Below are 23,057 nucleotides of genomic sequence, written 5' to 3'. Positions count from 1 at the left end.
AAGTCTCATCACATAAGACTGTGAATACAACTAGAGAATAAGAAGTATGAGACACTAAATTATTAATAGCCTGGCTCAGAGGAAGTCTGAGACAGGCTGGGATTGGGACATGACACACAGGGTCTTAAAAATAAGGACAAATCTACGTGTTGAAGTTAATGAAAATACCTTCCTTGCACCAGTGCTTAAAATAGAAAAGAGGGTAGAAGATGACATTCTGACTGTATCAGAAAGGACTGATAGCACAGATCTGGCCTCGTTTTTAAAGTGATTTGCATAGTTACAGTGTAGGTTTTAAACGGTACTCGAACATTCCCTTTTCCTGGGACTAATGTTCAATTAGCACCACGTGTTTCAGATGCCGGGGAGGCTCAGGAAGGTCACCATCTCATGTTCACGATCCCCTGCTTTGGCTATAGCCGCTTTTTGAAAATTAAACTTTTGTTCTGCACAGTTGCAGTTCTTCCGCAAATCACCGCCTGCCTACCCTAGCCTCTTCACAGGCAGCCCGAGCAGGCCGGCGATGACGGAAGCGTGGGCAGGAGCAGCCCCTCGCCAGGTACCACGTCCCGCCCCGACTCCGCTCTCCGCCCGGCGTCAGCGCGGCGGGGCCGGCCGGGGGCGGGCGCAGCCTGGGGCCGCCTCTGCCCGCGCGGGGCTGGGCCGGGCTCGTTCCGCGTCGCCTCCGCCGCCCGCCCCGCCGCGCTGACGCCCGGGCCGTCCTCCCGTGCCGGCGTGCGGGTAAGTGGCTCCCCCTCGGCGGCTCCTGCCTAGCGGCGGGCGGAGCCGCACCCTGCCCCGGCAGCCGCGCAGGGCTCCGCGTCGGGGCCGGCTCTCCGCTCCCCCCCCCGGCCGCAGGGGCTCCGCCTCGGGGAAGTTCGCCCCCGCTGGCGCCGGGCTATCCCCTGGCCGCTGCCGTGTTGAGCCGCGTGTTGCCGGGACCCCCGCGGCGGAGACCTTCCTCCTGCCTCGCCCCCGTGCCCCGCCTGCCCTGGCCGCAGCGCGTCCTCCCGCCCTGCCCGGCAGCCTCGGCGCTCGCAGCGGCTCTTCCGGCCCGGCCCGGCGTCCGGAGCGCTGTGGCGGCGGCCCGGCCCGGCCTGGCCCGGCCCGGCCCGGCCCGCGGGCTCCGAGCGCCGCTGCCCTCCCCGCCGGCGCCCTCCGCGCTAGACTTGGCCTTGGGGCGCTTCTGCTGCACCATCGCCGTCTTCTCGGTCGCCTTTTAATCCCACGTGCCTCGTCTCAGGAGTAAGCGGCTTCGCACCCAGCGCCGCCGGGCTCCGGCATGGCTCCTCAGTGCCCTGCAGCGCCCGCCGTGCCTGCTGGACTGGTGCCGCGCCAGGAGTAATCGCTCGGCGTTTCTTGTTGCGGGGAGTCAAGTGTTTTATTTGTAGTAGTAAACTCAGGCTCTGTTAGAATATTGAAATGTTGATGTTTATGCGGATTCTGGCTTTTATGAAAACACCTGTTAGGAAAAGGGCCGAGACAATTGAGCAGCTGTCAAAAAATAATAGGAGCCTCTCACTAGCAGTCTGCACAAGTGAGGCAGTGTGTGCCCCGCTCGCTTCAGCGTGCTCCTTCAAGCAATTATCCTGCAGAATTTATCCCCGACGATGGCTGCCCTTGGGCACAGGATAGTGCTCTGTAGTATGTGAGTCACTGTTCTGCTGTGCGACTAGTCTGTGTGTGACAGCTCTGGAGTGTTTGTGCCCAACATCGAATTCTTCTAACAGTCTGTATAATTCAACAACTAGGTATTACAGTTTTGTTTGAGAAGCACGAGATTTCTCTTCTTAGTACCTTTGGCAGGTGTCTCAAAGGATTTCACTGTGCTGAATGCTATTTCGTTTGCTGTGTGAAGATACTCACAAGCCATCTAAAAGCCTTTTCCACTTCAGTGCTTTATAACCCAGCCTCTCTAAATTTTGGTACATGGGAAGAGAATCTGGAAACAGCAGTGAATTGCTTCACTTGGCTATGATTTTTATTTATTGTTCCTCTTGAAAGAAGGATTTTATGAACTTTTATTTGAAGACAGAATAAAATTGGTGCTTTCAGCTTGAAGGTACATTGTTTTGCTAATTGGTCTGCTTTCTTGCATGTGTGCCTTATCACTCTTCACACCATACATACACTTAATTTTATAAGTCTCTCTTTATTTCTGTTTTGTTAATTTATTTTTGTAGCATTCATTTTCAGTTCTTCACTTGAGCAAAACATTTCAGGTGTTTCTAAAACAGTTGTTCCTGCCTTTTTAGCCTAATCTGGTGATCTCTTCACTGGGGTGTCCAGGCCATGAAGTCAGCCCTGGCTAACAGCTAACTGGTAACAATTACTTACCAACCCAGCAAATGCTGATTATCCAGTTAGTTGTGGGACTTCCTTTAAAAACATGCCCTTTAAAACTGGATAGATTATGCTATTTAGTGGCTGGAGAAACAATACAGTGTGATGTATGTAGCTCTAAAATACTGCTCCCTGCCTAGATTAATTTCTCAGTAACAGCTAAATCCTATTAATTTAGAAACTTTGTTGTTTTGGACAAAATTGACTTGACATGGGGAATTTAATTTATTACCAGTTAACTTTTAATTACCGGTTGGCTGGTGATATACAAAGACCACTACTTAAACACAGACTTGGAGAAAACTCCTTTCTTCCTCTTTCCTCACTGGCCCTTAGGTTATGCTCTGGCCCTTGGACAAGGCAGTGGTAGTGCAGGAGGTTGGGGTTGGTTCATGGAGATTTCTTTCTGCTGTTTGGTTTTTCTGCTTCCATGTGGGTCCTCTGCATGGGCCCCTCAAGGGTGTCCCTGTCATCGGCACCTCCACAGGCCACAGTCCCATCAGGGGTGTCCCTGCTCCAGCGTGGAGAGTTTCCTTCCAAGAGTGCATCTCCAGCAGTTGTCCCCTTCTCCATGCTTCCCTGTGCCTTTTTGAGCACTCTGTCATGTGTCCCCTCCTGTGCTTTCTTTTGCCTTGCTGCCACTGGCAGCTTCTCCCTTTCTCAGATAAACTGGAGTGGGGGCACCACGTGCTTGTTGGATGAGTTGGAGGGTGGCAGGCAGTGGGTTTGTGGAGCCAGCTGAACTGGCCGTGGCTCACACAGGGCAGTTTATGGCCTCCTCCTGCTACTGACACCTGCACTTTATCCTCAGTACACTCCTGTGGCAGTTGGGTGATGCTGGAAGAAAGTTCCTGTCCATGCCTAATTATAGGAACCCCAGTTTCATTTTATACACTCAGAAATAAAACCACAGTTCTCTCCTGTAGCTTGCTAAATAGCAACAATATGTTGTGTCACTAGGATGGTAATACTTTGGCAGTTGTATTTATTAACATGTATATCTGAGTCCATATGTTATTGCATTCATATATATGTTTTTTTATATGAACATATTTTTTTTATATATGTTCATAATTTTTTTTTCATAAAGCCTTCTCAAAGAGTTATTTTCCTTTTTTTTTTTCAGATCTAAAGGCAGTGGTTCTGCTGACACAAAGGTAGCAGCTCTGAGCCCCATTCCACCAGCGTAAGTAGTCATGTTCTTCTCAGAGATCATTTAATTTCCTTATTTTGTGTGTCTCACTGATTCAATGATTTTGGTATCTCATCCCTCTTATCTTTTGGGCTGAATTGATCCCACCTTCTGTGTAGCATTGTGTGTGTTGGGAGTACATAGAAAACAAAGACATGAGATTTCAGATTTGTGGGATCTCAGCTGTTCTCTCTCAGTCTTTGCAAGATGGACTCTTGATAGAAAAGGGAATAATTGAGAGTAGTCATATTTAAGAGAAGGCTTGGGAACAAACAGTTTCTTAGGCACTAAACTGCTGCTGACAGCAGAGCCTGTGTGTGCACAGGCCTTCAAGCAGATGGGCAAGAGTGGTGATGGTGGTAAATGGTCAGTGTAGTACTGAATCCTGTTCTGCTGTAGTCCAGTATTCATGCTGCCCTCACAATATCTTCCTTCTTTCTCCCCAAGTACATATTGTTTCTAGGTGTTCAAAATGTTTACTTGATGTTTAACTTAAATGTAGAAAGTTTATGGTTTTCCTGAAAAATTGCAGGGGGCAGAGTCCTTGGAGTGAAGTGCCTATGTATTGATATTGCTCTTAGCAGACAGAAAATAAACCTTTCTTCTTCTTTTTCAGGGCTTCCTAGCCTACCCTGTGCCTTAAACATGGAAACTGTAGAAATGAATAGTGTATCCTTGAAACGTCCTCGCTCTGAGGATGATGTGGCCAATGCAGATGAAATTAAAAGACAGAAGATCTTGGAGAAGTCTAAGGCAGAGAATGACTCTGGGCAGAGTATTGAGACTGTAACAGAACGACCCGAGGACATGAAAAGTGAAATAATCCCCAATGAGGAAAGTGAGGAGCAGGAAGAAGAGGAACTAGAGGATAGTGATGAAGATGGAGATCCAGAGAGCTTTGCAGACATGATGAAGCATGGACTGACAGAAAGTGATGTTGGCATAACTAAATTTGTTAGCTCTCACAAAGGGTTTTCTGGAATCTTAAAAGAGAGGTAACTCTTTGTCTTGTTTCACATGTTAATTCCTTGTGTAACACAGCTGTAGTTCTCTGTTTTCCTTTTTGGACACGCAGATTGCAGCTGGATTAAGTGAGGTTCATTACTTTTTTTACTGCTAAAGAAAGGTTTAATTTAGGACTTTTCTAGATTGTGGGTTGCTTTTCTGTTGTTTTGCTTGTTTGTTTGTTTAGGATTTTAATTTATTTTCCTGTCAAATGAAGCTCTGAAGAAGGAAGCTGTGTATGAGTAGAGATACCTGATTACACTGACCTTTGCTGTTTCCTTTGCTCTCTGGCAGCAGCAGAGACATAAAACCTTATCCAGTACACCCACCTTTTGTACCTCTCCTCAGTGCTGATACGAGATGCACTGAAAACTGGTGTCAAAGCCATCTTTCTTAGGTTCTTTGCTTTTCTCTAACTTTTTTATTCTAATGTCTGTAAACAAGGATGGTTAGGCTTTAAATTATTGTCTGCTCAGTTAAGCTTTAAATTATCATCTGCTCACTAATGTCATTTAGATAGAAGGGAGTTTCAAAATTCAGGATGTGGAATTTATTATACATATACATTATATATTTAATAAGATATTTGGTGTTAGTAGCTTTTAAAAATGAAACTTCTAGGTTTTTAAAATTAAAGAATGGCTTTGAATAAAACAGAATGCAAATAAAAAAGCTCACTGAAGTGAGAATCACTGTTTCTCTGACTTAGCAAAGCAGTTCAGGTTGCTTTATTTACACACTGAAAAGTCCCTGTGTTTAAATATTGACTTCATACACAGATAATTTTACATAAAATGATATATACATATTATGTATGTATTTAATCTTTATGTGCAGCATTAAGCAGCTAGTGTAATCCTTCTCTGGGAAACGTAGTCTGTGCTGAACCTTCTTCTGGGAAATCTGCCAATTTTGGTTGGCCAAAGGTAGCCATGTGGTAGAAAATTCGTGGGTTTGTGGTGTTTTTTTTAGATTCTAGTTTTTAACACCTATTATTAATTCATTCTTGGCATTTTTGTGGAGCCATCACTAACATGTCTAGACAGCTACAGACAATATAGGAGACGACACATAACACTTCTCAGGAAAGAATTCTCTAATATGGTGTATATCTGCACAGAGGGATGGCAGAAGGGGGCTTGAGTGAGGTACAGCAGAAAGCTTCCCATTGTGAAGTTTTATTCATCATTCAACATTGATAGAATAAGAATTATTTTCTTTTTTTTTCCAGTTTGCTAGCAAATGCTGCTTAAAAATAATTTAGCAGTTGCAACACAAACCGACTGTGCCCTGTTATAGTTGGGCTGTTTTTATTATTAGGCATGAGTGACTGAATTGAAAACATCAGCATAAAATTCTTTTTTGCTGTCATAGAGTATGCAGAGTAACTTTATTTGAATGATGTTCTGTACAACTGAAATATGAACAAGGCTGAATTTGTCCTGCCTTCTGTAGAGTGGCTAAAATGCACTTTATTTAGCAGGTGATTTCAAGTGACAGAGATAATGCAGTAGTTAATACATTGCACATTGTGGCAATGATGCAGTAGAGTCTTAATTGCCAGTAATGACTGGGATTGAGGATAAGCATTACTGATCTCTTCAGACTAGTGAGAGAATGACTTGGAGTAACTACAGCAGATGTTTGGTGATCTGCAGAGAAGTCTGTTGTATTTGCCTCTGTGTTCCTGTGGTATCCTTCTGGAGGGTGGGAATAGGTACAGCTTTCTCATTTTTGTTTAAGTTTGTTTTATATGAATTGATTTACATAAATTCAGAATTCTTCAATGAATTCTGCTAACAGCTTTCTAGAAAAGGACTTTATGTGATGTGGGATTTTTACAAATGTAATGCATGTTTCTTTCTATCAGATACTCAGACTTTGTTGTCCATGAAATAGGCAAAGATGGACGTGTGAGCCATTTAGATGACTTTTCTGTTCCAGTGGATGATGAGGTAAATTTTGAGGTAGATTTGGTAATGGCTATGCTTCTTAATGCTCCTTAAGCAAGAACATTGAAAGATGGAAGTTACTCCATGAGGGTTATTGGATGTTTGTTTTTTCTCCCCAAATATGTATTAGGACCCATCAGAAGAAACATTTACAGTTCTGTCAGACGAAGACAAGCAGCGTTTAGAGGAGCTCCAGCTTTTTAAGAATAAGGAAACTAGTGTTGCCATAGAGGTAAAATTATGAAATGAGATGAAGTTTGGGATGGGGGCAGAGTGTGGCTGAGGGAGGGAGTAGAAGGTACATGCTTTCTAATGCGTGTAAGGTATAAGAGCAATTTGAATATGATGTGACAGATAACACCAAACTGTCCAGTTTAGGGTTTAATTCTCTAAAGTCTTACAGATGCACTCAAATTCATGCATGTGTGAGTTATTACTTTGATTTTGGTGAGACTGTATACAGGAACTTAAATACAGGTTTTAATTCTTGTGGTGTTAAAATTACCTTGCAGTATTTTGGTTTCCTGTCTAGTATTGTTTTAAAGAATAAGGAGATTTACATAAAACATCTATCCTGATGGAACACTACTTTCAAGGTCAGTGTTTAGTGATTTAATAGAAAATAAGATAAATATGCTTTTCTGTAACAAGAAAGATAAGAAAATTACATTAAACCATCAGTATTTTTAAACATTCTAATATTCCACATATTGAAAGAATAACTATTGAGCTAAATTTGGGACACGGAGATGAGTAGGATTATACCTGGTAGTTTCAAATAAGCATTCACACACTGAATAATCTTATCTAGCTAATTTTTTTTTCCTTTAGGGCACCCTCCCTTTTTGTATTAATTTATTTGGTTTCTGCATATATGTGTATTAACACAGGTAATTGAAGACACCAAAGAAAAAAGAACCATCATCCATCAGGCTGTGAAGTCCTTGTTTCCAGGACTGGAGACTAAAACAGAAGATAGAGATGGAAAGAAATACATTATTGCTTATCATGCTGCTGGGAAAAAAGCATTGGCAAGTGAGTTTCAGTATCACAGCAGATGGGTAAAATAAATGCTAAAATTATCCTGAAAGTAAGAATTGTTAGCAAGTACTTCAAGTGAGTATGCTTCCTAATGTAGTCTTACTTCATTTTTTCCTCGTTTAAGCTGATACTGTGCATCTAAAATGATTAGGACCACAAGAAATGCTTTGAATTTAATTTTCTACTTGTTTTTCTTTCCATATAATTCATCCAATACAACCATATTAGAAGAGAGAACATTGCCTTCTACTTCAGTGGGAATAGGCAAAACAGAGGCTTTATTTTCAGTATGTTTTGAATTTAACTTTCACAGTCTTAACTCTGTGTGTGTTGTGGATGTAAGAGGTTGTCATTGGAAAATGTACATTGGATTGAGAGGTGGTGTAATCTTGACTGTCTTGAATATCGATGACAAAATTCTCAATGACTTGAATAGAGACAAGCATCTTTTTGTTTTCTCAGAGATATAGTTTCATATAAACATAGCTTACCATGATCATTACTTCTGCTTCCACGGCTAATTATAGTTGCAAAAAATGATCTTTATACATTATAGATCACAGTTAATCTTTTGAAATAGTCAAAGTCATGAAGGATTTTCGAAATGAAGTGTTATCCACTTTAATCTAGCAAAATACTGTTTTGGATACTGGGAATAAATTAACATATTTTACATCTTTTAATGTTACTAAAAATCTGTTGCTACTGTAAGTTTAGAGGACTATCTACCCACAGAACAGTGCACATTTAAGTACAGATACTAAGGTTTGGTTTAAATTGTTTGCATTTCTCTGTCATTTCAACCTAATACAAATGATGGTATGTCAACCTAACCCTTTAATTTTAAAGACAAAGGAGATGGAAGAACAATAAAGAAATAGAGTAATTTAAAATGGGGACTAAAGTAATTTCCCCTTTAATTTAGTTGTTTATTTAAGGTTTGTTATAAGCAAATATGGGAATGTTGTCTTTTTATTGGTCCAATTATAATGTGTTCATGTGTCTCATTTAGTCATGTTTAGAAAATGTGTATGTTTGCATGCTTTATGCATGGAGTATGTATACTTACCAGCACAGATTTCTCCTCAGCCAGTTTTGTTCTGCTCGTTTGTAACGGTTTTTCCTCCACCTTTTCCTTCTGCTGCTTCTATTCTTTAATGACTGTTACAGTCAAGTGGATGTTGTTAAGCTGATTTAAGGGATAATATAGAAAAGAATTTAAGTATTTGAAATATGCTGAAAAGAATTGAGTGGTGCGTCTCTAGGATTAAAACATTATGTGGAGCACCATCTTGTGATGCAGAGAAGCATCATCTATTTAAGCTTGGATTCCCCAGCTGTGGTGCTGCAGGCACCTGTGCATTTGTTGGTGGAGATGTCAGTTTCTGTGAGTGTGTGCAAATGCTTATGGATGTAAGACTGAAGTTCTTTTTAGTCAGGATTATATATATCTTTCTTGTTTATATAGCCACAAACATGTCTTAGCCATGAAGGGCTCCCCAGGCAAGAAACATTTCAGTGGCATAGAATTTTGGATTATTAGCTGAGATACCTGATTATTTTGTTGATAACATAAAACATTACCAAACATGCTTCCTAAAATTTAAAATCAGATGCTGCTTTGTTTCTATAGTCAGTTTATCTTCCAATTACTTAAAATTACTAAATTGTCAGTAAACTGTTGTTCCATCATTGTCCACAAATTAAGTTTGTTGCATCTCCAGTTGAAGCTTTCCATACGTTCACTGTTTGCCTCTGCACGATTCCATTCCATAATTGTCTAAATTGCTGTCATCCACCACCTAGCTGTTGGATGCTCCCTGAAGCATAAACAATCCCATAACCATAAACCTGCATGTTCACCTCTAAAAACCCTTTGACAGTCTAAAAATTAAATGCTACTCTTTTGTACTCTTTATGCTCTGCATTGGGACAGAGGTCAAAACTGCAACAGGTAAGAGATGTTGACATTTCATACTAACAAAAATGAAATGCCAACCATTATGACCTCCTAAATAGAAACAGGACTGGCCAAACTTGTAACAATTTCTTAAAAATCCCTACACATAAGTATTACTTAAAATGCCCTGAAATAGCCAAGAATTAGACTTATTCTGCCTCTTTTTTTGTAGTGCAGTATAGGCAGTATTCATTTGGTGCAGAGACAGTCTACCAGTAATAAGTGATATGAATTATCAATTTTTTCAGTACATGTTGACAACTATAGTAAATTTCCCATGGATTTCAGTTAGTGAAGCCTTTGCCCTTCAGCCCCTACTTCAGACACTACTATCTGTCTTTATACAACTTTAAAAGCATTTTTCACACACCCTGCTATTAAAAAAGAGCTTCCAAGCCTCGAGTTTCAGCAGAAGGCTTGGAAATACAATTTTATTGTCAGAAATGTAGCATGACTCTGAAACACAGCAATAAGGACTGCAAATTGTCCCACATCTACCCAGTTGAATGCTTTGCAGTATTGGGTGAGGAATGGTTGAATATCTGGACTGTGGCTGCAGCCTCCTTTGCATGGGGTCATGGCTGTGATGCCCAAAGCACGAGGACCCCATTGGTCTGTGTAGTACCTGCAGAATCCTTTTAGTGTAGATCACATTAGAGCTCACTTCTTGACATGTGTTGAAATGACCATGTGCAAGATGAATTAGTTAAATATAAATAATGGTTCCAGTTGGAAAGGGTTCTCCTTTGTGAACTGAGCTCTGTCTTACTCTATTCTCTTCTGATTGCTGAGATCTTAGTGGAGAACTTTGCTCTTCCAGCTGAATGCAGCGTTTCATTGACTGAGTATGAGTAGTGCTGGCTCAGAAGGGGAGACCAGCAGGAGCATGGGGTCTCCAGTTCACATCCAGTGAAACTCTGTGGGAGGGGGGGCTGTGCTTAGAAACTGATGGGCCAAGGCAAGTGATGCAATAATTCTAGGTGACTAAAACCTGTACATATAGTGTTTTATACTGTAGCATCCAAAATTGTCTTGGCAGAAGTGTGTGCATGAATGGCAGCTTCTCAAAAACAGGCAAGAATTAAACATACTTACAATCTGTGTGGAATATCTGAACTTTGTAAAACCAGTGTGAAAAAAAAGAGCAGTATTTCTCAAGAACTTCCTTCTTGCAGTGGTGTTTGTATATTGAAATAAGGCTGGCTTTTTCAGTTAGCTTTTCCTGTTATGAAAGGTCCTTATGGCTTTCTTTTACCAAACCAGGTATGTCTGCTTAGTGGCTAGCAAGAGATAAGGGACTTCTTATTTAAAACAAAACAAATTCTTAATTTTGTTCTTAAATAACAAGGAATTGATAAACTTCAGAATTGAGGGAACCTCACAGTTAGTTGCTAAACCTCTGTACAATCAGCCTCCCTTCCCATTAATGCCATTGACAGTGGATTATTGGAAACTGAAAGTTTTATCTCTGGTGTTTTTTTTGTGCAAAAAAAAGCTTAACAAATCATTGACAGTTTCCTTCCTTCTACAGAAAATGTTAAATAGTAGCGCAGAATTGTAAATCAGTTGTTAATCTGTGGGATCTGAAGTTAGTTCAACCTCTGGCCTTCTCTAAGCATGGCACCATACCTGCCATGGATTGTATGTTCATGTCTCTCTTGTACCAGATTTCTTGCTCCCATTGGATTTTAAAAAAGAACCACCAAAAGCAATTTTTTGAGCATGATTTCTTAGGGTTTTGTAGTGATAAGATTCATTCTTTTGTATGGCACACAGAAAAAATACTACAGAAATAAAGACTATGTATGTACTATAAATAATAATGGTAGTCTTCCCACAAACAGGGCTCCAGTAGTTCTCAACTATTATAGAACGAGCTAGAAGAAAAGTGGTGTAGCTTCTATTGCTGAAAGTCAGTATAATGATAATGTTTTTGAGAAATTTAATCAGGTGATGCAGCAATTAAATGACTGGGCTATAATTTCAGGTAATTTCATGATAAAGGAACTGTCACATTTCATTCAGGACTTTCTAGGTGACAGAACTGATTAAAGAGAAGTTTACAGTCCAGTGGAAAGGGAGGTCTTTTCAATGTGCTTTACAGCTTTTGCTGTCAGTAATTAACTCTTTCCTTTTCATTTTTTTTAAACAGATGGAAATTAGTAGAAATTGAATCTTGAATATTTAAAATAAATGTAGCTGCAGTGGCAAAAAGATTACATTTTTTAAAAAGTGACACTTTAACCTTTTTGCTTTTAAAGATCCAAGAAAGCACTCTTGGCCAAAATCTAGGGGAAGCTACTGCCATTTTGTACTGTACAAGGAGAACAAGGACACTATGGATGCCATCAATGTCCTATCCAAATTTTTAAGGTAAGGCTATTGTTTCTACCATCCTGGCTGGCAGCCCTCTCCCTCCATGTTTCTTGTTGCTGTATCATTATGCTTCATAATTGTGTAAGAGCAACACAAGTGATTGCTATTCTCTAATTTGTAGACAGCTTAAAATGAAAAGTTACTTTAAAATATCAAATTTAAAATATCGAAGTTTTGTGAGGAGGTGAGAATGGAACAAAATGAGCCTAAGAAATTTTAAAGACTACTCTACTGCTTCAATGGAAAAAGTCCACAATTTACATTGGCTGATCTGAGAAAGGCTTGGCAGCTGAAAGCCTCAATGTACGTAACGTGAATTAAAAGCCGTTTCTTCCCCAGTGTGTGAATATATGCAAGTATGTTATGAACCTGTCAGATATTGTTGTGATAATATGCTGATCAGTTCCTAAGCAGTTACAGTTGATAAACTGTTGTTCCATGTATTAATTTCTCCATGGCAACACAGGCTTAGTTCCTTTCACCCCATCAAGTGCAGAAACAAAAAGATTTGCCAAAGCGTGACATGAGCACAGTGAATTGCAGAGGAGGAGCAGTTTTAAAATTAGGTCAGTTCAGTGATCTACTTAGAGGGGAACTTCCCCACTTTTCCCTTTGCCCTTCTTGTCAAAAAAAAAATTTGTAATCCATACCTTAACCAGTGAACTACTTAGTATTGGTATTGAGAACAGAATGGCAAGAGCGTAGTTAGGTGGAAGACTGTATGTAATGGCAGTCTTGCTACCCCCTGGAGCCTTAACTGGAATAACTGGAAATACTCCATCTAACACAGGCTGTAAAGTACAAAGTGAAAAGGAAAGTAAATTTTCCTCTCAGGGAGAGGAGTGGATCAAATTTTAAATTAACTTCTCATACTCTCTCTTAATGTGCAGGCATGGTATTCAGACAGTCAGGTTTGAAGTTTAAGGAAGAAGTGGACGTGATTTTTTTTTTTTTAGTGAAGTTGGTGGTGGCTGTTCATTTGTGTATTGAGTGAATGCATATAAAGAAGTACTTCAAAGTTCCTATTTTGCAAGCACTGTTGGGTTAGAAGTGAATTGCCTACATATAATTACAACACAAGTTTCTTTGTGTTTTATGTACTCATGGGTGAGATTAGAAAATGTCACACACATGTCCAATTTTAACTGAGTTCTGAGCAATGTAGGTATATTTTTCTATTTTTAATTTATAAGATTAATAATTCTAGTCAATTATGCTTAAAATTATGTTTGATCTCTTACTATTTTAATATACATAATATCTGTTGCTATTGCTTTTAAGAGTGAAGCCAAACATATTTTCCTACATGGGAACTAAAGATAAAAGGGCTATAACAGTTCAAGAGATCGCTGTTCTCAGGTGAGTAAAAGTACAGTCTTCAGTATTTGCACTTCTGCTGTGGTAGCTTGGATAAATACCTAAAAGACTCAGTGACACAAATGGCAGGTACAGGTCCTGACCTTGTAAAGCACAGGTGTTAATGAAGTTGCCACAATCCTTTTGTAGTCTGTGACTACTGCTGATATTTTCAGGCAGTGGTGCTCTGAGTCATGGGCTGGTTACGTGTACTTGGCCAAGGCAGTGGGACAGACTGCCTGCCTGCTCTTAGGCTGCTTGGATCTCATGCAACAGCAGAAAAACAGAATGACATGGTGAAAATAATGTCCCCCTTCTTCCTGGCTTTTGTTTCCCCCTTTCTACAGCTAGAATCCTATTTTCTTTCCCACTCTAATCTCTGAACAGTGCCAGAGAAGGCTAACACTGCTCTTGCTCATCTGTGAGTAGCCAGATGGGGCAAAAAAATGATGAGGAGTTTTTCCTGCCTTAGCCTACTCCCTTAAGTCACCTTCTAAGGGAACATATCATTTACTTTGTCATATTCTAAGATAATTTTATTGTTTCTGGGCACTTTAAGTTAGTGTTAGATCCATAACAGACGTCTCCCAGTCATGTATTGCAATATCATTTTAGCTGGCTGGAAAATCCCGCCTGCACTACTTTTTACAACTTTCTAAAAACCAAACTCCTTGAGTGAGGAATTCACAGCTTGAAAGCCAGAGGTTTGATCAAATCCTTGTTAAAAGGAGGGTGTCCACTACTGAATTGTTTAGATATTTCTGCCCAATGTTCTGTATGTGTGTGTATTAGGACATATCAAAGGAAATACTAATTTGTAAATTGTGAGAAGCTCCAGATTCACGTTGATGCAAGGCAGCTTTGCAAAGTGGTAACAGTTAACCAGTTGTGTGGTGTAGCCATGTCAGGTGCTGTTCCGTTTACTTTTTAACATTATCGCATTCTGTATTGTGTCCAAGAATTCCAGAGTGCTGTAAGTGTTGTGTGGTGTCTGCTCTGTGGTGCCACAGCCCCTGACTCTCCTGCACAGGAGAGGGGACATTGCCAGATGCCAGCCTGCTCTAAGCTGAGTATGCTGGCCATGCTGGTTCATGAACTTCACTATCCTGGTAGAAATTTAGCAGAAATGTCTAAGAGCAGCTTGGTGATGCAAAAAGAGGGTATGCTTCCAAAAATACTAGCAGCAAAAATGGCAGGTATCAGTGACACATTAGATTCCAAATTCCTTCATCTGCACAAGGCATACACATGGCATAGTTAATTTTACTTAACTCTGTATTTATGACTGTGCTGACTGGGGTGTATGTATTCATGAAGTAGTTAAATTATGCAGAGTTCAGCTTGTGGGGTACAGTACACATCAGTACTGCAATATACTTTTTCTGGAGTACGTTTTAATGTAGATGTGAAAAGACAGTGCTAACAGTCTGTCACAGTATACTTTTTCTTTTGTATGAGGACCCTTAAGAATTATGTATTATCTTCCTTTAGCTCTTTCATTAAATTATTTTGATAAGGCAACAGTAGAAAATTGGGGAAACTGGACTCACTATTTTTCATTTTGTAATGGCAGCATTCTGTATTTATCTGCTTTTCTAAGCATAGGTTTGTCACTGTTGTCTCTTTCTTTTTAGAATCACTGCACAAAGACTTGCTCATTTGAATAAATGTTTGATGAACTTCAAATTAGGAAATTTCAGTTACAAGAATCATCCACTGAAACTGGGAGAACTGCAAGGGAACCATTTCACTGTTGTTCTCAGGTAGTATGTTAGGTATTTAGATGGTCCTGTTTGAGTTTTTTTTTCTTTAAATAGATAAGTTATATCAATGCAATTTGTGCTACAAAAAATAAGTCCTGTTGGCAGGAGACTGTTGAATTTGATGCATGCTGTATAATATTGATGTTGAGCTTTAATATAATGGACATCTCAAAATAGCATAAACCCTTAATCTGTCTATAACTTTTTTTTTAATGCTAGAAACATAACAGGAACTGATGAGCAGATAGAGGAAGCAATGCATTCACTCAGGGAAATTGGATTTATTAATTACTATGGAATGCAAAGATTTGGAACCACAGCTGTTCCTACTTATCAAATTGGCAGGTATGTGTTGCCTTCATCTTCCCCCTTCTTTTTTTTTTAATTTTACTCTTATCACCATGTAACTTAATGTATTTTTGGGAACATTTTTCTAACATATTGCCTGTACCAGTTTTAAATTTAGATTCAAGAAAGATCTTGTTTCTGAACTTGCTTCAGCAGTTATCTTGCATAATAGTACTACTTTTAATATTGCATAAGACTAAACACTAATACATATTTTTTGATAAGTTGGCTAAATCCCTTTAAAGTAAATTTATTCAGTTCTTAATACACTTTCCTGTTTGAATCCTAGAGCTATTCTACAGAACAACTGGAATGAAGTAATGGATTTGATATTAAAACCACGACCAGGAGGTGAGAACTGAAAAATTATACATCCTGTGTTTGTGCCTCTTCTCCAATAAGCATGTTTAGGAAAAGCTTAAGCAGTTTAGCAGTGGAGAAGCAATCTTCAGACTCTCCCTTTCTGCCTCACTTTACTTGCTGTAGAGTTTCTTGTAGTGGGGCTAAAAAGGGACCTGAATACTGACAGTGTTTCCTCAAGCTCCATGAGAAGCCTTCCAACCTTAAGTGTTCTGTGATTCTGTTCATCTCTAAGTACCATGACTGAAACTTTAATTTTTCAACTGTTTTAACAAAAGATGAGATGGATGCTTTTTTTGGTGTATAGTTAAAGTATTTTTATTTTACATCCTTGTTCTAGCTGAAAAGGGATACTTAGTCAAATGCAGAGAAGAATGGGCAAAGACTAAAGATCCAGCAGCAGCCCTCAAGAAACTACCTGTAAAAAGGTGCGTGGAAGGACAGCTTCTACGTGGACTCTTAAAGTATGGAATGAAGAACATAATCTCTGCATTTGGCATAGTGAGTGTAAAAGTTGGGCAGTATTTACTTGAATAAACATTCTTTTGATGGTATCAGGATGAATTTAAAATAGACTCATTGATGCTTGATGAGTTGAAAGTTAAGTTTAAAAACATTTACATTTATCCTGCCTTTTTGCTGGAAGTACTGCTGTGTAGTAACTGATGACATCTCTAATTAATGTATGCATAATGAGCTTTCCAATTTATGCAACAGTCTCTCTGGTATGTGGGAGGCAATACAGTTATACTTAGTAGCTATGTATAATACAGATCTGAGAATTGTGCAAATGTTCAGTTTCAGTGTCTTCCTGTTGTTTTAAAAGTATAAATCAAACTGATGGTGGGCTAATGAATCAGTCTGATATGGAGGTGATGGATCCACTTGTCATTTTCAAGTGCTGTAATCAAGATCAAGTCTTTGGAGAAAATACCTCATCAATAGCAAACTACTGGGCCCATTGTAGGATCCGAGGGATAATTTCTTGTTTATGAAGAAGATAATTAGAATAACACAGTGCTTTCACAGCTGCAGTGTTTACTTAAGATTTCAGGAAGTTGAATATGAATTCAGTGCTTTATAAAAGACCTGTATGTTTGACCTGTAGAGTTAAAAGTCTTGGGTTTTTGTTGTTTTTTTTTTTTTTTTTTTTTGTAAATTTAAGCACAGTTATTTTTTGTGCTGATTTCAAATGTGTAAAAGCATTATTTCTTCACATATCTTTTCTCAAACAAAGAACAAAAATCAAATATGTCTACCAAGAAATTGTGTATGCATCAAATATGCACCCTTTTGGTTATGATTGTCAGAAAAACCAAAAAATATATCTATCTAGTGTTTAATTTTTTTTTCTTTTCCTCTAGATACCAAGAAATAATCGTTTAATGTATATTCATAGCTACCAGAGTTACGTGTGGAATAATATGGTGAGCAAGAGAATAGAAGAATATGGGCTTAGAGCTGTACCAGGAGATCTCATACTGAAAGGAGGTAAAATCAGACAAAGCCAGTGATGCTGTATAGTTCAGATTCCTAGGAAAACAAGGCACGTAGTTGGTGTTGTGTCAGTGTTTGTCTGATACTGCTTACATAGTTTCTTTTCTCTCACCAGTTTTGGCCCAGTGGTAGCTGAATCCATTGGCCTGTTTTAGACAAATTGTGCAAGGAATTGGAAGTTAGGTATTACACTTCCATGAGCTGTTTGTTAGCCTGTTTTGTCAAATAACTGGATAGGGAAGAGAGACCATGGAGGACTGATTATTCTCAAGAATGACCTCAAACCTAGTTGAGCTGTGAAGGACTGTGGAAGGACATTATGAAATTTTAACTTCAGAAGTTTTTGATTGCATTAGTATCTTGTAAAGCAGAAGCTCCACTCAGTTAAAACTTTCTTTGCTTGTATTTGCTCTGGTATTTCCTACATTCTCATTCATGTGTGCCTGGTGCATGGAAGGGGGCTGTTCCTCTAGCAGTCCTTCCTTCATGTAGCTTGAAGTCACTGGAAGCCAGGCTGTGATTCTGCCAGTAACTGTGACAGCCTTGGAGGCTGTTACTTCTTTTCTTAGAAATGTTGTCTGTTAAGTGGAGATAAAACATGGTAGTTATCTTTCTCAGAGTAAGCTTATTTCAATCAAAGGCTTTATTTTAAATTTAGCTGAAGTTAACTGTCACAGGCATCATCTATACTGGTAACTTCATTTTTCTGTCCTGACTGTAGCCACAGCTGTTCACATTGAAGAAGGTGATGTTGATAACTACACTATCCATGATGTAGTGATGCCATTGCCTGGATTTGATGTTATTTATCCAAAGCATAAAAGTAAGTCTGACTGTTAACTGAATTACTTACTCTGAAAACATAAGTCTTCTCTAAGATTGTTCTCAAAAGGAAGATTGGATCTACTCAACCTTGGTGACTTTTAAAGCAATACATCACTTCAGGTCTCTAAAACATTAATGTCAGCCTTTTGTTGCTGCCAGGGTGCTCTGCTCAGTCTCCTTCCCATTGGGAATCCCAGATGACTGCCGAGCAGAATTTCTCACTAACCTGTACCACTGCAAGGATTTAATCAGGTACAGGATTTTGCCCTTGATGAATTTAATGAGGTTCCTCTTGGCCCATTCCTCTAGCATGCCCCATCCTTCTGAATGGTAGTCCTCTCCTTGCATGAATTGAATGCCACCCCAGCTTGGTTTAGCCCACAGATTGGTTGGGGTGAATTCCAGCTCTTCTCCACTATTTCACAGGACAGATCTCAGTTCCTTGAGAAACTCTTCTTTTAGGTAGAGCTGCAACCAGTAGTGATTGTACTGTGAGATGCTGAGCATCTCAGACAGCTGTTACCCACTTACCAGTCCACCCACTGTAATGTTCTAACCTGGGACACAAGGATGCTGTGGGAATGCATTGACAGCCTTGCTAAAGGCAAGGCAGGCAACAGTCCCTGCTCTCCCCTCATCCATAGGAGTAGTAACTTCATCATAGAAGACAGTAATATTGGTGGATTTTTACTTCTTCTTTTTCTCCCCCATATTTAAACCATAGTCATTGTGTGCCCCAAAGAGGATTAACTCCCTTATTTTTCCCAGGGACCAGAGTGAGCCTGACTGGCCTGTAATTCCCTAATTATCATTCCTTTTCTTTCTGGATTTGGATGCAAGCACTTGGTTTTCCACAGTTGTCTGGGACATCCCTAGATCTTCACAATCTCTGAGATGATAGAGGAAAAACTTCACCATGACATGAGCTGGCTCTCTCAGCCTGTGTCTTCTCCCACTACTGGTAGTCCCTCTTTCTTAACCTTGCCTCTAAGAAGAGAAGTGCCTTGGGCACTTTGCTGGGCAAGGCTGAGGCAAAAGAGGCACTGAGGCCATCAGCCTTATGTCTGTCACTAGACCAGCTGCCTTGTTTAGCACCAGGCCATTGCTTTCCTTGTAGTCATTCAGTCCTTATGTTGCAGCTGAACTCTTCCTGGTCTTGATGTCATTTGCTGCTTTCAACTGCAGCTGAGCTCTGGCTTTCCTAACACCATTTCTGTGTGCCTAGACAATGCTGGTGTAGTCCCTTTTTGTAGCTGGCCCTAGGTTTCACCTGTTCTTTGTGTTCTTATAGATGAGGTTAGTCCCTGTACGTTTTCCTCAATACTGGATTGAACTGTTCTTGTACTGTCAAATTGTCAACTGATTTCTCTCTGATGCTTTTTAATGAGAGTAATGGGTAGTCTGGCCCTTCATTTTTTTTAACCTGTACCTGAGATTAGTCCTGTGAAGTCTGAAAAATTGGAAGGCATATATGAGATGGCATTTAAATGTCAGTAAAGTATTTTGTAAATTTTGTTTTCAGCTGAAATTTGATTTGATGCATTTTTTGTTACTGCCTCTACTAATCAGGGTGTAGAAGTAAACAGGTAATAAGATCTGCAGTAGTTTTAAACGTCTGTGTAACATTTATCCCATATATGCTGAAAACTACTAAATGTAAGGGAATGGAACAATCCATGAAAACAGTTTAAATTTGCATTCTTTCCTATTAAATAAATTTACATTCTCTCTTATTAAATATTTTCCTCTCTTGCAGTTGGTGAGGCCTACAAGGAGATGCTGGTAGCTGACAACCTTGATATCAACAACATGAGGCATAAAATCAGAGATTACTCACTTTCTGGAGCATACAGAAAGATTATCATTCGGCCTCAGAATGTCAATTGGTGAGTGGGAGCATAAAGAAAGTTACACTTGAATTGACAGCATACAGTTTATTTAAGTGCAAAACAACATGAGACTGATCCATGGGACATCCACACGGACTGAAACACAGGTAGAAAGGAATCTCTCCGCACTTCTCTCATGTTTTCAATGCGGCTGAAGTGGAACTATACCCTTATTTCTTCCTTGATTCTCTCATTCTGTGGTGGAGGAGTATCAAGACATCTTATCTAGTTGTTCACTCTTGCAAGGGCTTGCCTGAAAACTTCATAGGTAATTACTTATGTTGAGAAAATAATAGATAATACTCAAAACAGGGGTTTTTTTGTAGTCTTGCTATGAGAAAGTTGGTCTCCAATTACCTGTCAGTCAGAAAAATTTGTGTCACTTGACCCTACTAAATCACTGTTGTTAGAGATACAACCTAGTTTTCATATGACAACTGAATAAATACCTTTTAAACAGGGAACTGTACAAATGTGCAGAAAGACATATCAGTGATATAGAATTAAATATAGAGGGTTTAGGAGGGAGCACAAAAATAGAAATATACTTGAAACATCAGCACTAATTAATATTAAGCTTGTCTACTTCCCAGTTAGTTTTTCAGCCTCACGGTTACATATGGGATTTCTGTTAAATGGATGGCAGAAACCATGGAATGTATCTTAGCCCTTTCAAAGTTTGTATGACTGTTGAAAGGCTTCACTCCTGCTAGGTACTCTTAGAGTTGACACCATTCTTCCCTTCATTTCATTAACTATACTTCTTGTGTAGTTGAAAATTCTGACAGCACACAAGGGCAAACAGATGAATTATGCAAAGAAACTTCTCACTAACTTACAATTGTTTTTTAATAATCTTCATAAAGCCAAGGCAAGTCTTCTCATAAAGCTCTACCCATTATTTTCCCTTGTTCAATTTCAGTGGTAAATGCCAAATTGCAATAATAATAATAATAATAATAAAAATAGGATTATAATAATACATATTTGTATAAAATGTCTTAACCTAAATAATTTAAAATAATAAATTTTATGTATATTATAAAGGGAAGTTGTTGCATATGATGATCCTAAAATTCCATTATTTACTACGGACCTGGATAAACTGGAAGGAAAACCATTACCAGTTCTCCCTACAGGTGAGTTGATTTTTCTGCTGGTTTGCTAAATGGAAGTTTGATCTGGCTGTTGCTTTCAACTGCTACATATTTAGAGCTCCTTTAAGGAAGACCTTTCATTTAAGTATTGACTGTTAAGCAGTGGTAACAATGACATCCAAGGCCAGGCATCTAAATAAGAACCCTAATTTCTCAAGGGTGCAAGCCAGTCCTCCAGCATCTGTATTGACTGTTACATTTTCTTACAGGCATCTGTAAAGCAAGTAAATGCTTAAGAGTAAATGTCTGCAACTAACAAAGGTGGAATTAAGTCACAAATTGTCTATATACTGAACTTGTATTATTGGTGCTGAGCACAGATGACCAAAATACTTAACTCTGGTCACAAGGTGTTTTGACACTGCTTTCCAGAAAAGTGAAGACAGGCGAGGAATTGAGTCTGAAAGAACAAATGTTTGCTTTTTAGAAGAAGAAAACTGAAACCACCACTTTGTCCACAGAGAAAATGTTAAAAAATAGTTTCATTAAAATTTTCACTGTGGATTATAAACAGGAGTGCGATGGTGGTGGTTGTTTTGCTTTATGGGCTGGGGAAGTTGGTTGTGGAAGCTGTTAGTTCAGTTTAGATGGCATCCAGAATAAGCATTATATATGCTCTAAACCACTTGTTCTTGCTTTTTGTCTCTTATACCTTCTGATAGATGGCAAATTCAGGGCACTAAAGATGGAGTTCTCCCTTCCCCCATCCACTTATGCTACCATGGCGATTCGAGAAGTTTTGAAAATGGACACAAGCATAAAAAACCAGACACAACTGAATACTACCTGGTTGCGCTGAATGAACTGTGGAATGACTTAATTTTAACAGTGTTTTCTTATTTACATGTTCTGTACAAATCTTTCAAGAGTCACAGTAAGAGATTTGTATTTTTTTAAGTTTTTTTAGTGCTAGCATTTAACTTCAGTAGTCCTTTGCAAGATAGTGACTGTAATATAATACAGATTTTAGTGATTGGTGCTTTTTTACTGAATGAGTAAGTTACTTGAGCTGTAACACGCATCTCTAGAATTATGCTTATAATGGCAGCAGACCTGTAACAATGTTTAGCTTGCTTTCTTTGGGCAAGCACTGAATGTTTTCACGGGGAAGACTTCAGCCACCCTTTTCAAGTCTTTTCAAATACAATGAATTACATGGGGAAAGATGAATTACAACAAAATTAAGATACTGATGAACATATGTATTACTGGTGTTTTGCTGGTAGCATTTGCACTGATGCGGTAGCAGATTCTGTTTGCAAGGCGTTTGTGTGCTGTAAAGCTGTACAGCTCTTTTAAATAGTTCGACTTTTCATTGAGAAAATACTTGTATTTTCAGCTAATACCTGTACCAAAGAACAGGTACTAAAAATAAACTAACCTGAAACTCTGAGCATGTAGCAGTAAGTGCTTCCTTTGCGCCTGTCCCTTGCCCGTTGTTGGCGGGGAATGAGCCGGCCTTCGTGTTGGGGAGAAAAAAAATACTGTGCAGCTGTTCCTAAGAGACCTGACCTTTCCAGCCAAGTGTTAAAGCCTATGTTGCTAGTCCTGCCGCACGGCGGCTGCGTGCGGAGGGGGCGGGGAGGCCGTGAGGTGCAAGGCCGTGTCCCTGTGAGCAGGGGCCGGGCCAGCCCCCGAGCCGGCCGTGTCCCTGTGAGCACGGGCCGGGCCAGCCCCCGCGCCGGCCGTGTCCCTGGGCCAGCCCCCGAGCCGGCCGTGTCCCTGGGCCAGCCCCCGAGCCGGCCGTGTACCTGTGAGCACGGGCCGGGCCAGCCCCCGAGCCGGCCGTGTCCCCGGGCCAGCCCCCGAGCCGGCCGTGTCCCTGTGAGCACGGGCCGGGCCAGCCCCCGAGCCGGCCGTGTCCCTGGGCCAGCCCGCGAGCCGGCCGTGTCCCTGTGAGCACGGGCCGGGCCAGCCCCCGAGCCGGCGGGCGGGGAGCGGGGCCCCGGGAGCGGCGCGGCGCCTGCGCTCCGTCACCCGCGGCGCTGCTGAC

General features: G+C 40.1%; 1 protein-coding gene across 4 annotated transcripts; it reads left to right on the top strand.

The window, feature by feature from the left end:
• The first annotated feature begins 636 nt into the window (after positions 1-636).
• PUS7 (pseudouridine synthase 7) lies at positions 637-22,457 on the top strand. Of its 4 annotated transcripts, XM_059847376.1 has the most exons (18): positions 642-741; positions 1,807-2,062; positions 3,470-3,529; positions 4,152-4,530; positions 6,411-6,495; positions 6,623-6,724; positions 7,383-7,527; positions 11,755-11,866; positions 13,151-13,228; positions 14,860-14,988; positions 15,208-15,333; positions 15,626-15,687; positions 16,037-16,197; positions 17,061-17,187; positions 17,915-18,016; positions 19,775-19,904; positions 20,955-21,046; positions 21,727-22,457. In XM_059847376.1, exons 4-18 carry the CDS (start codon positions 4,181-4,183, stop codon positions 21,861-21,863), a joined length of 1,938 nt encoding a protein of 645 aa, XP_059703359.1. In that variant the 5' UTR covers positions 642-741; positions 1,807-2,062; positions 3,470-3,529; positions 4,152-4,180; the 3' UTR covers positions 21,864-22,457. The 4 variants fall into 4 exon arrangements, with proteins under 4 accessions (XP_059703357.1, XP_059703360.1, XP_059703359.1 ...); XM_059847374.1 differs by lacking the exon at positions 1,807-2,062 and having other exon boundaries at positions 637-741; XM_059847375.1 differs by lacking the exon at positions 642-741 and having other exon boundaries at positions 1,187-2,062.
• Positions 22,458-23,057: the final 600 nt, after the last annotated feature.

This window comes from Haemorhous mexicanus, chromosome 5 (assembly GCF_027477595.1).
Source record: "Haemorhous mexicanus isolate bHaeMex1 chromosome 5, bHaeMex1.pri, whole genome shotgun sequence".
In the NCBI taxonomy this organism is placed as follows: Eukaryota; Metazoa; Chordata; class Aves; order Passeriformes; family Fringillidae; genus Haemorhous; species Haemorhous mexicanus.
This window is presented reverse-complemented; position numbering and strand designations above follow the sequence as displayed.

Excerpts from the sequence above, each read along its gene's own strand:
- PUS7 (XM_059847374.1), top strand. The coding sequence starts at position 4,181 with ATGGAAACTGTAGAAATGAATAGTGTATCCTTGAAACGTCCTCGCTCT. Across the intron at positions 6,496-6,622 it reads CTGTTCCAGTGGATGATGAG|GACCCATCAGAAGAAACATT; the intron begins GTAAATTTTGAG and ends AATATGTATTAG. Across the intron at positions 17,188-17,914 it reads AGATCTCATACTGAAAGGAG|CCACAGCTGTTCACATTGAA; the intron begins GTAAAATCAGAC and ends TCCTGACTGTAG.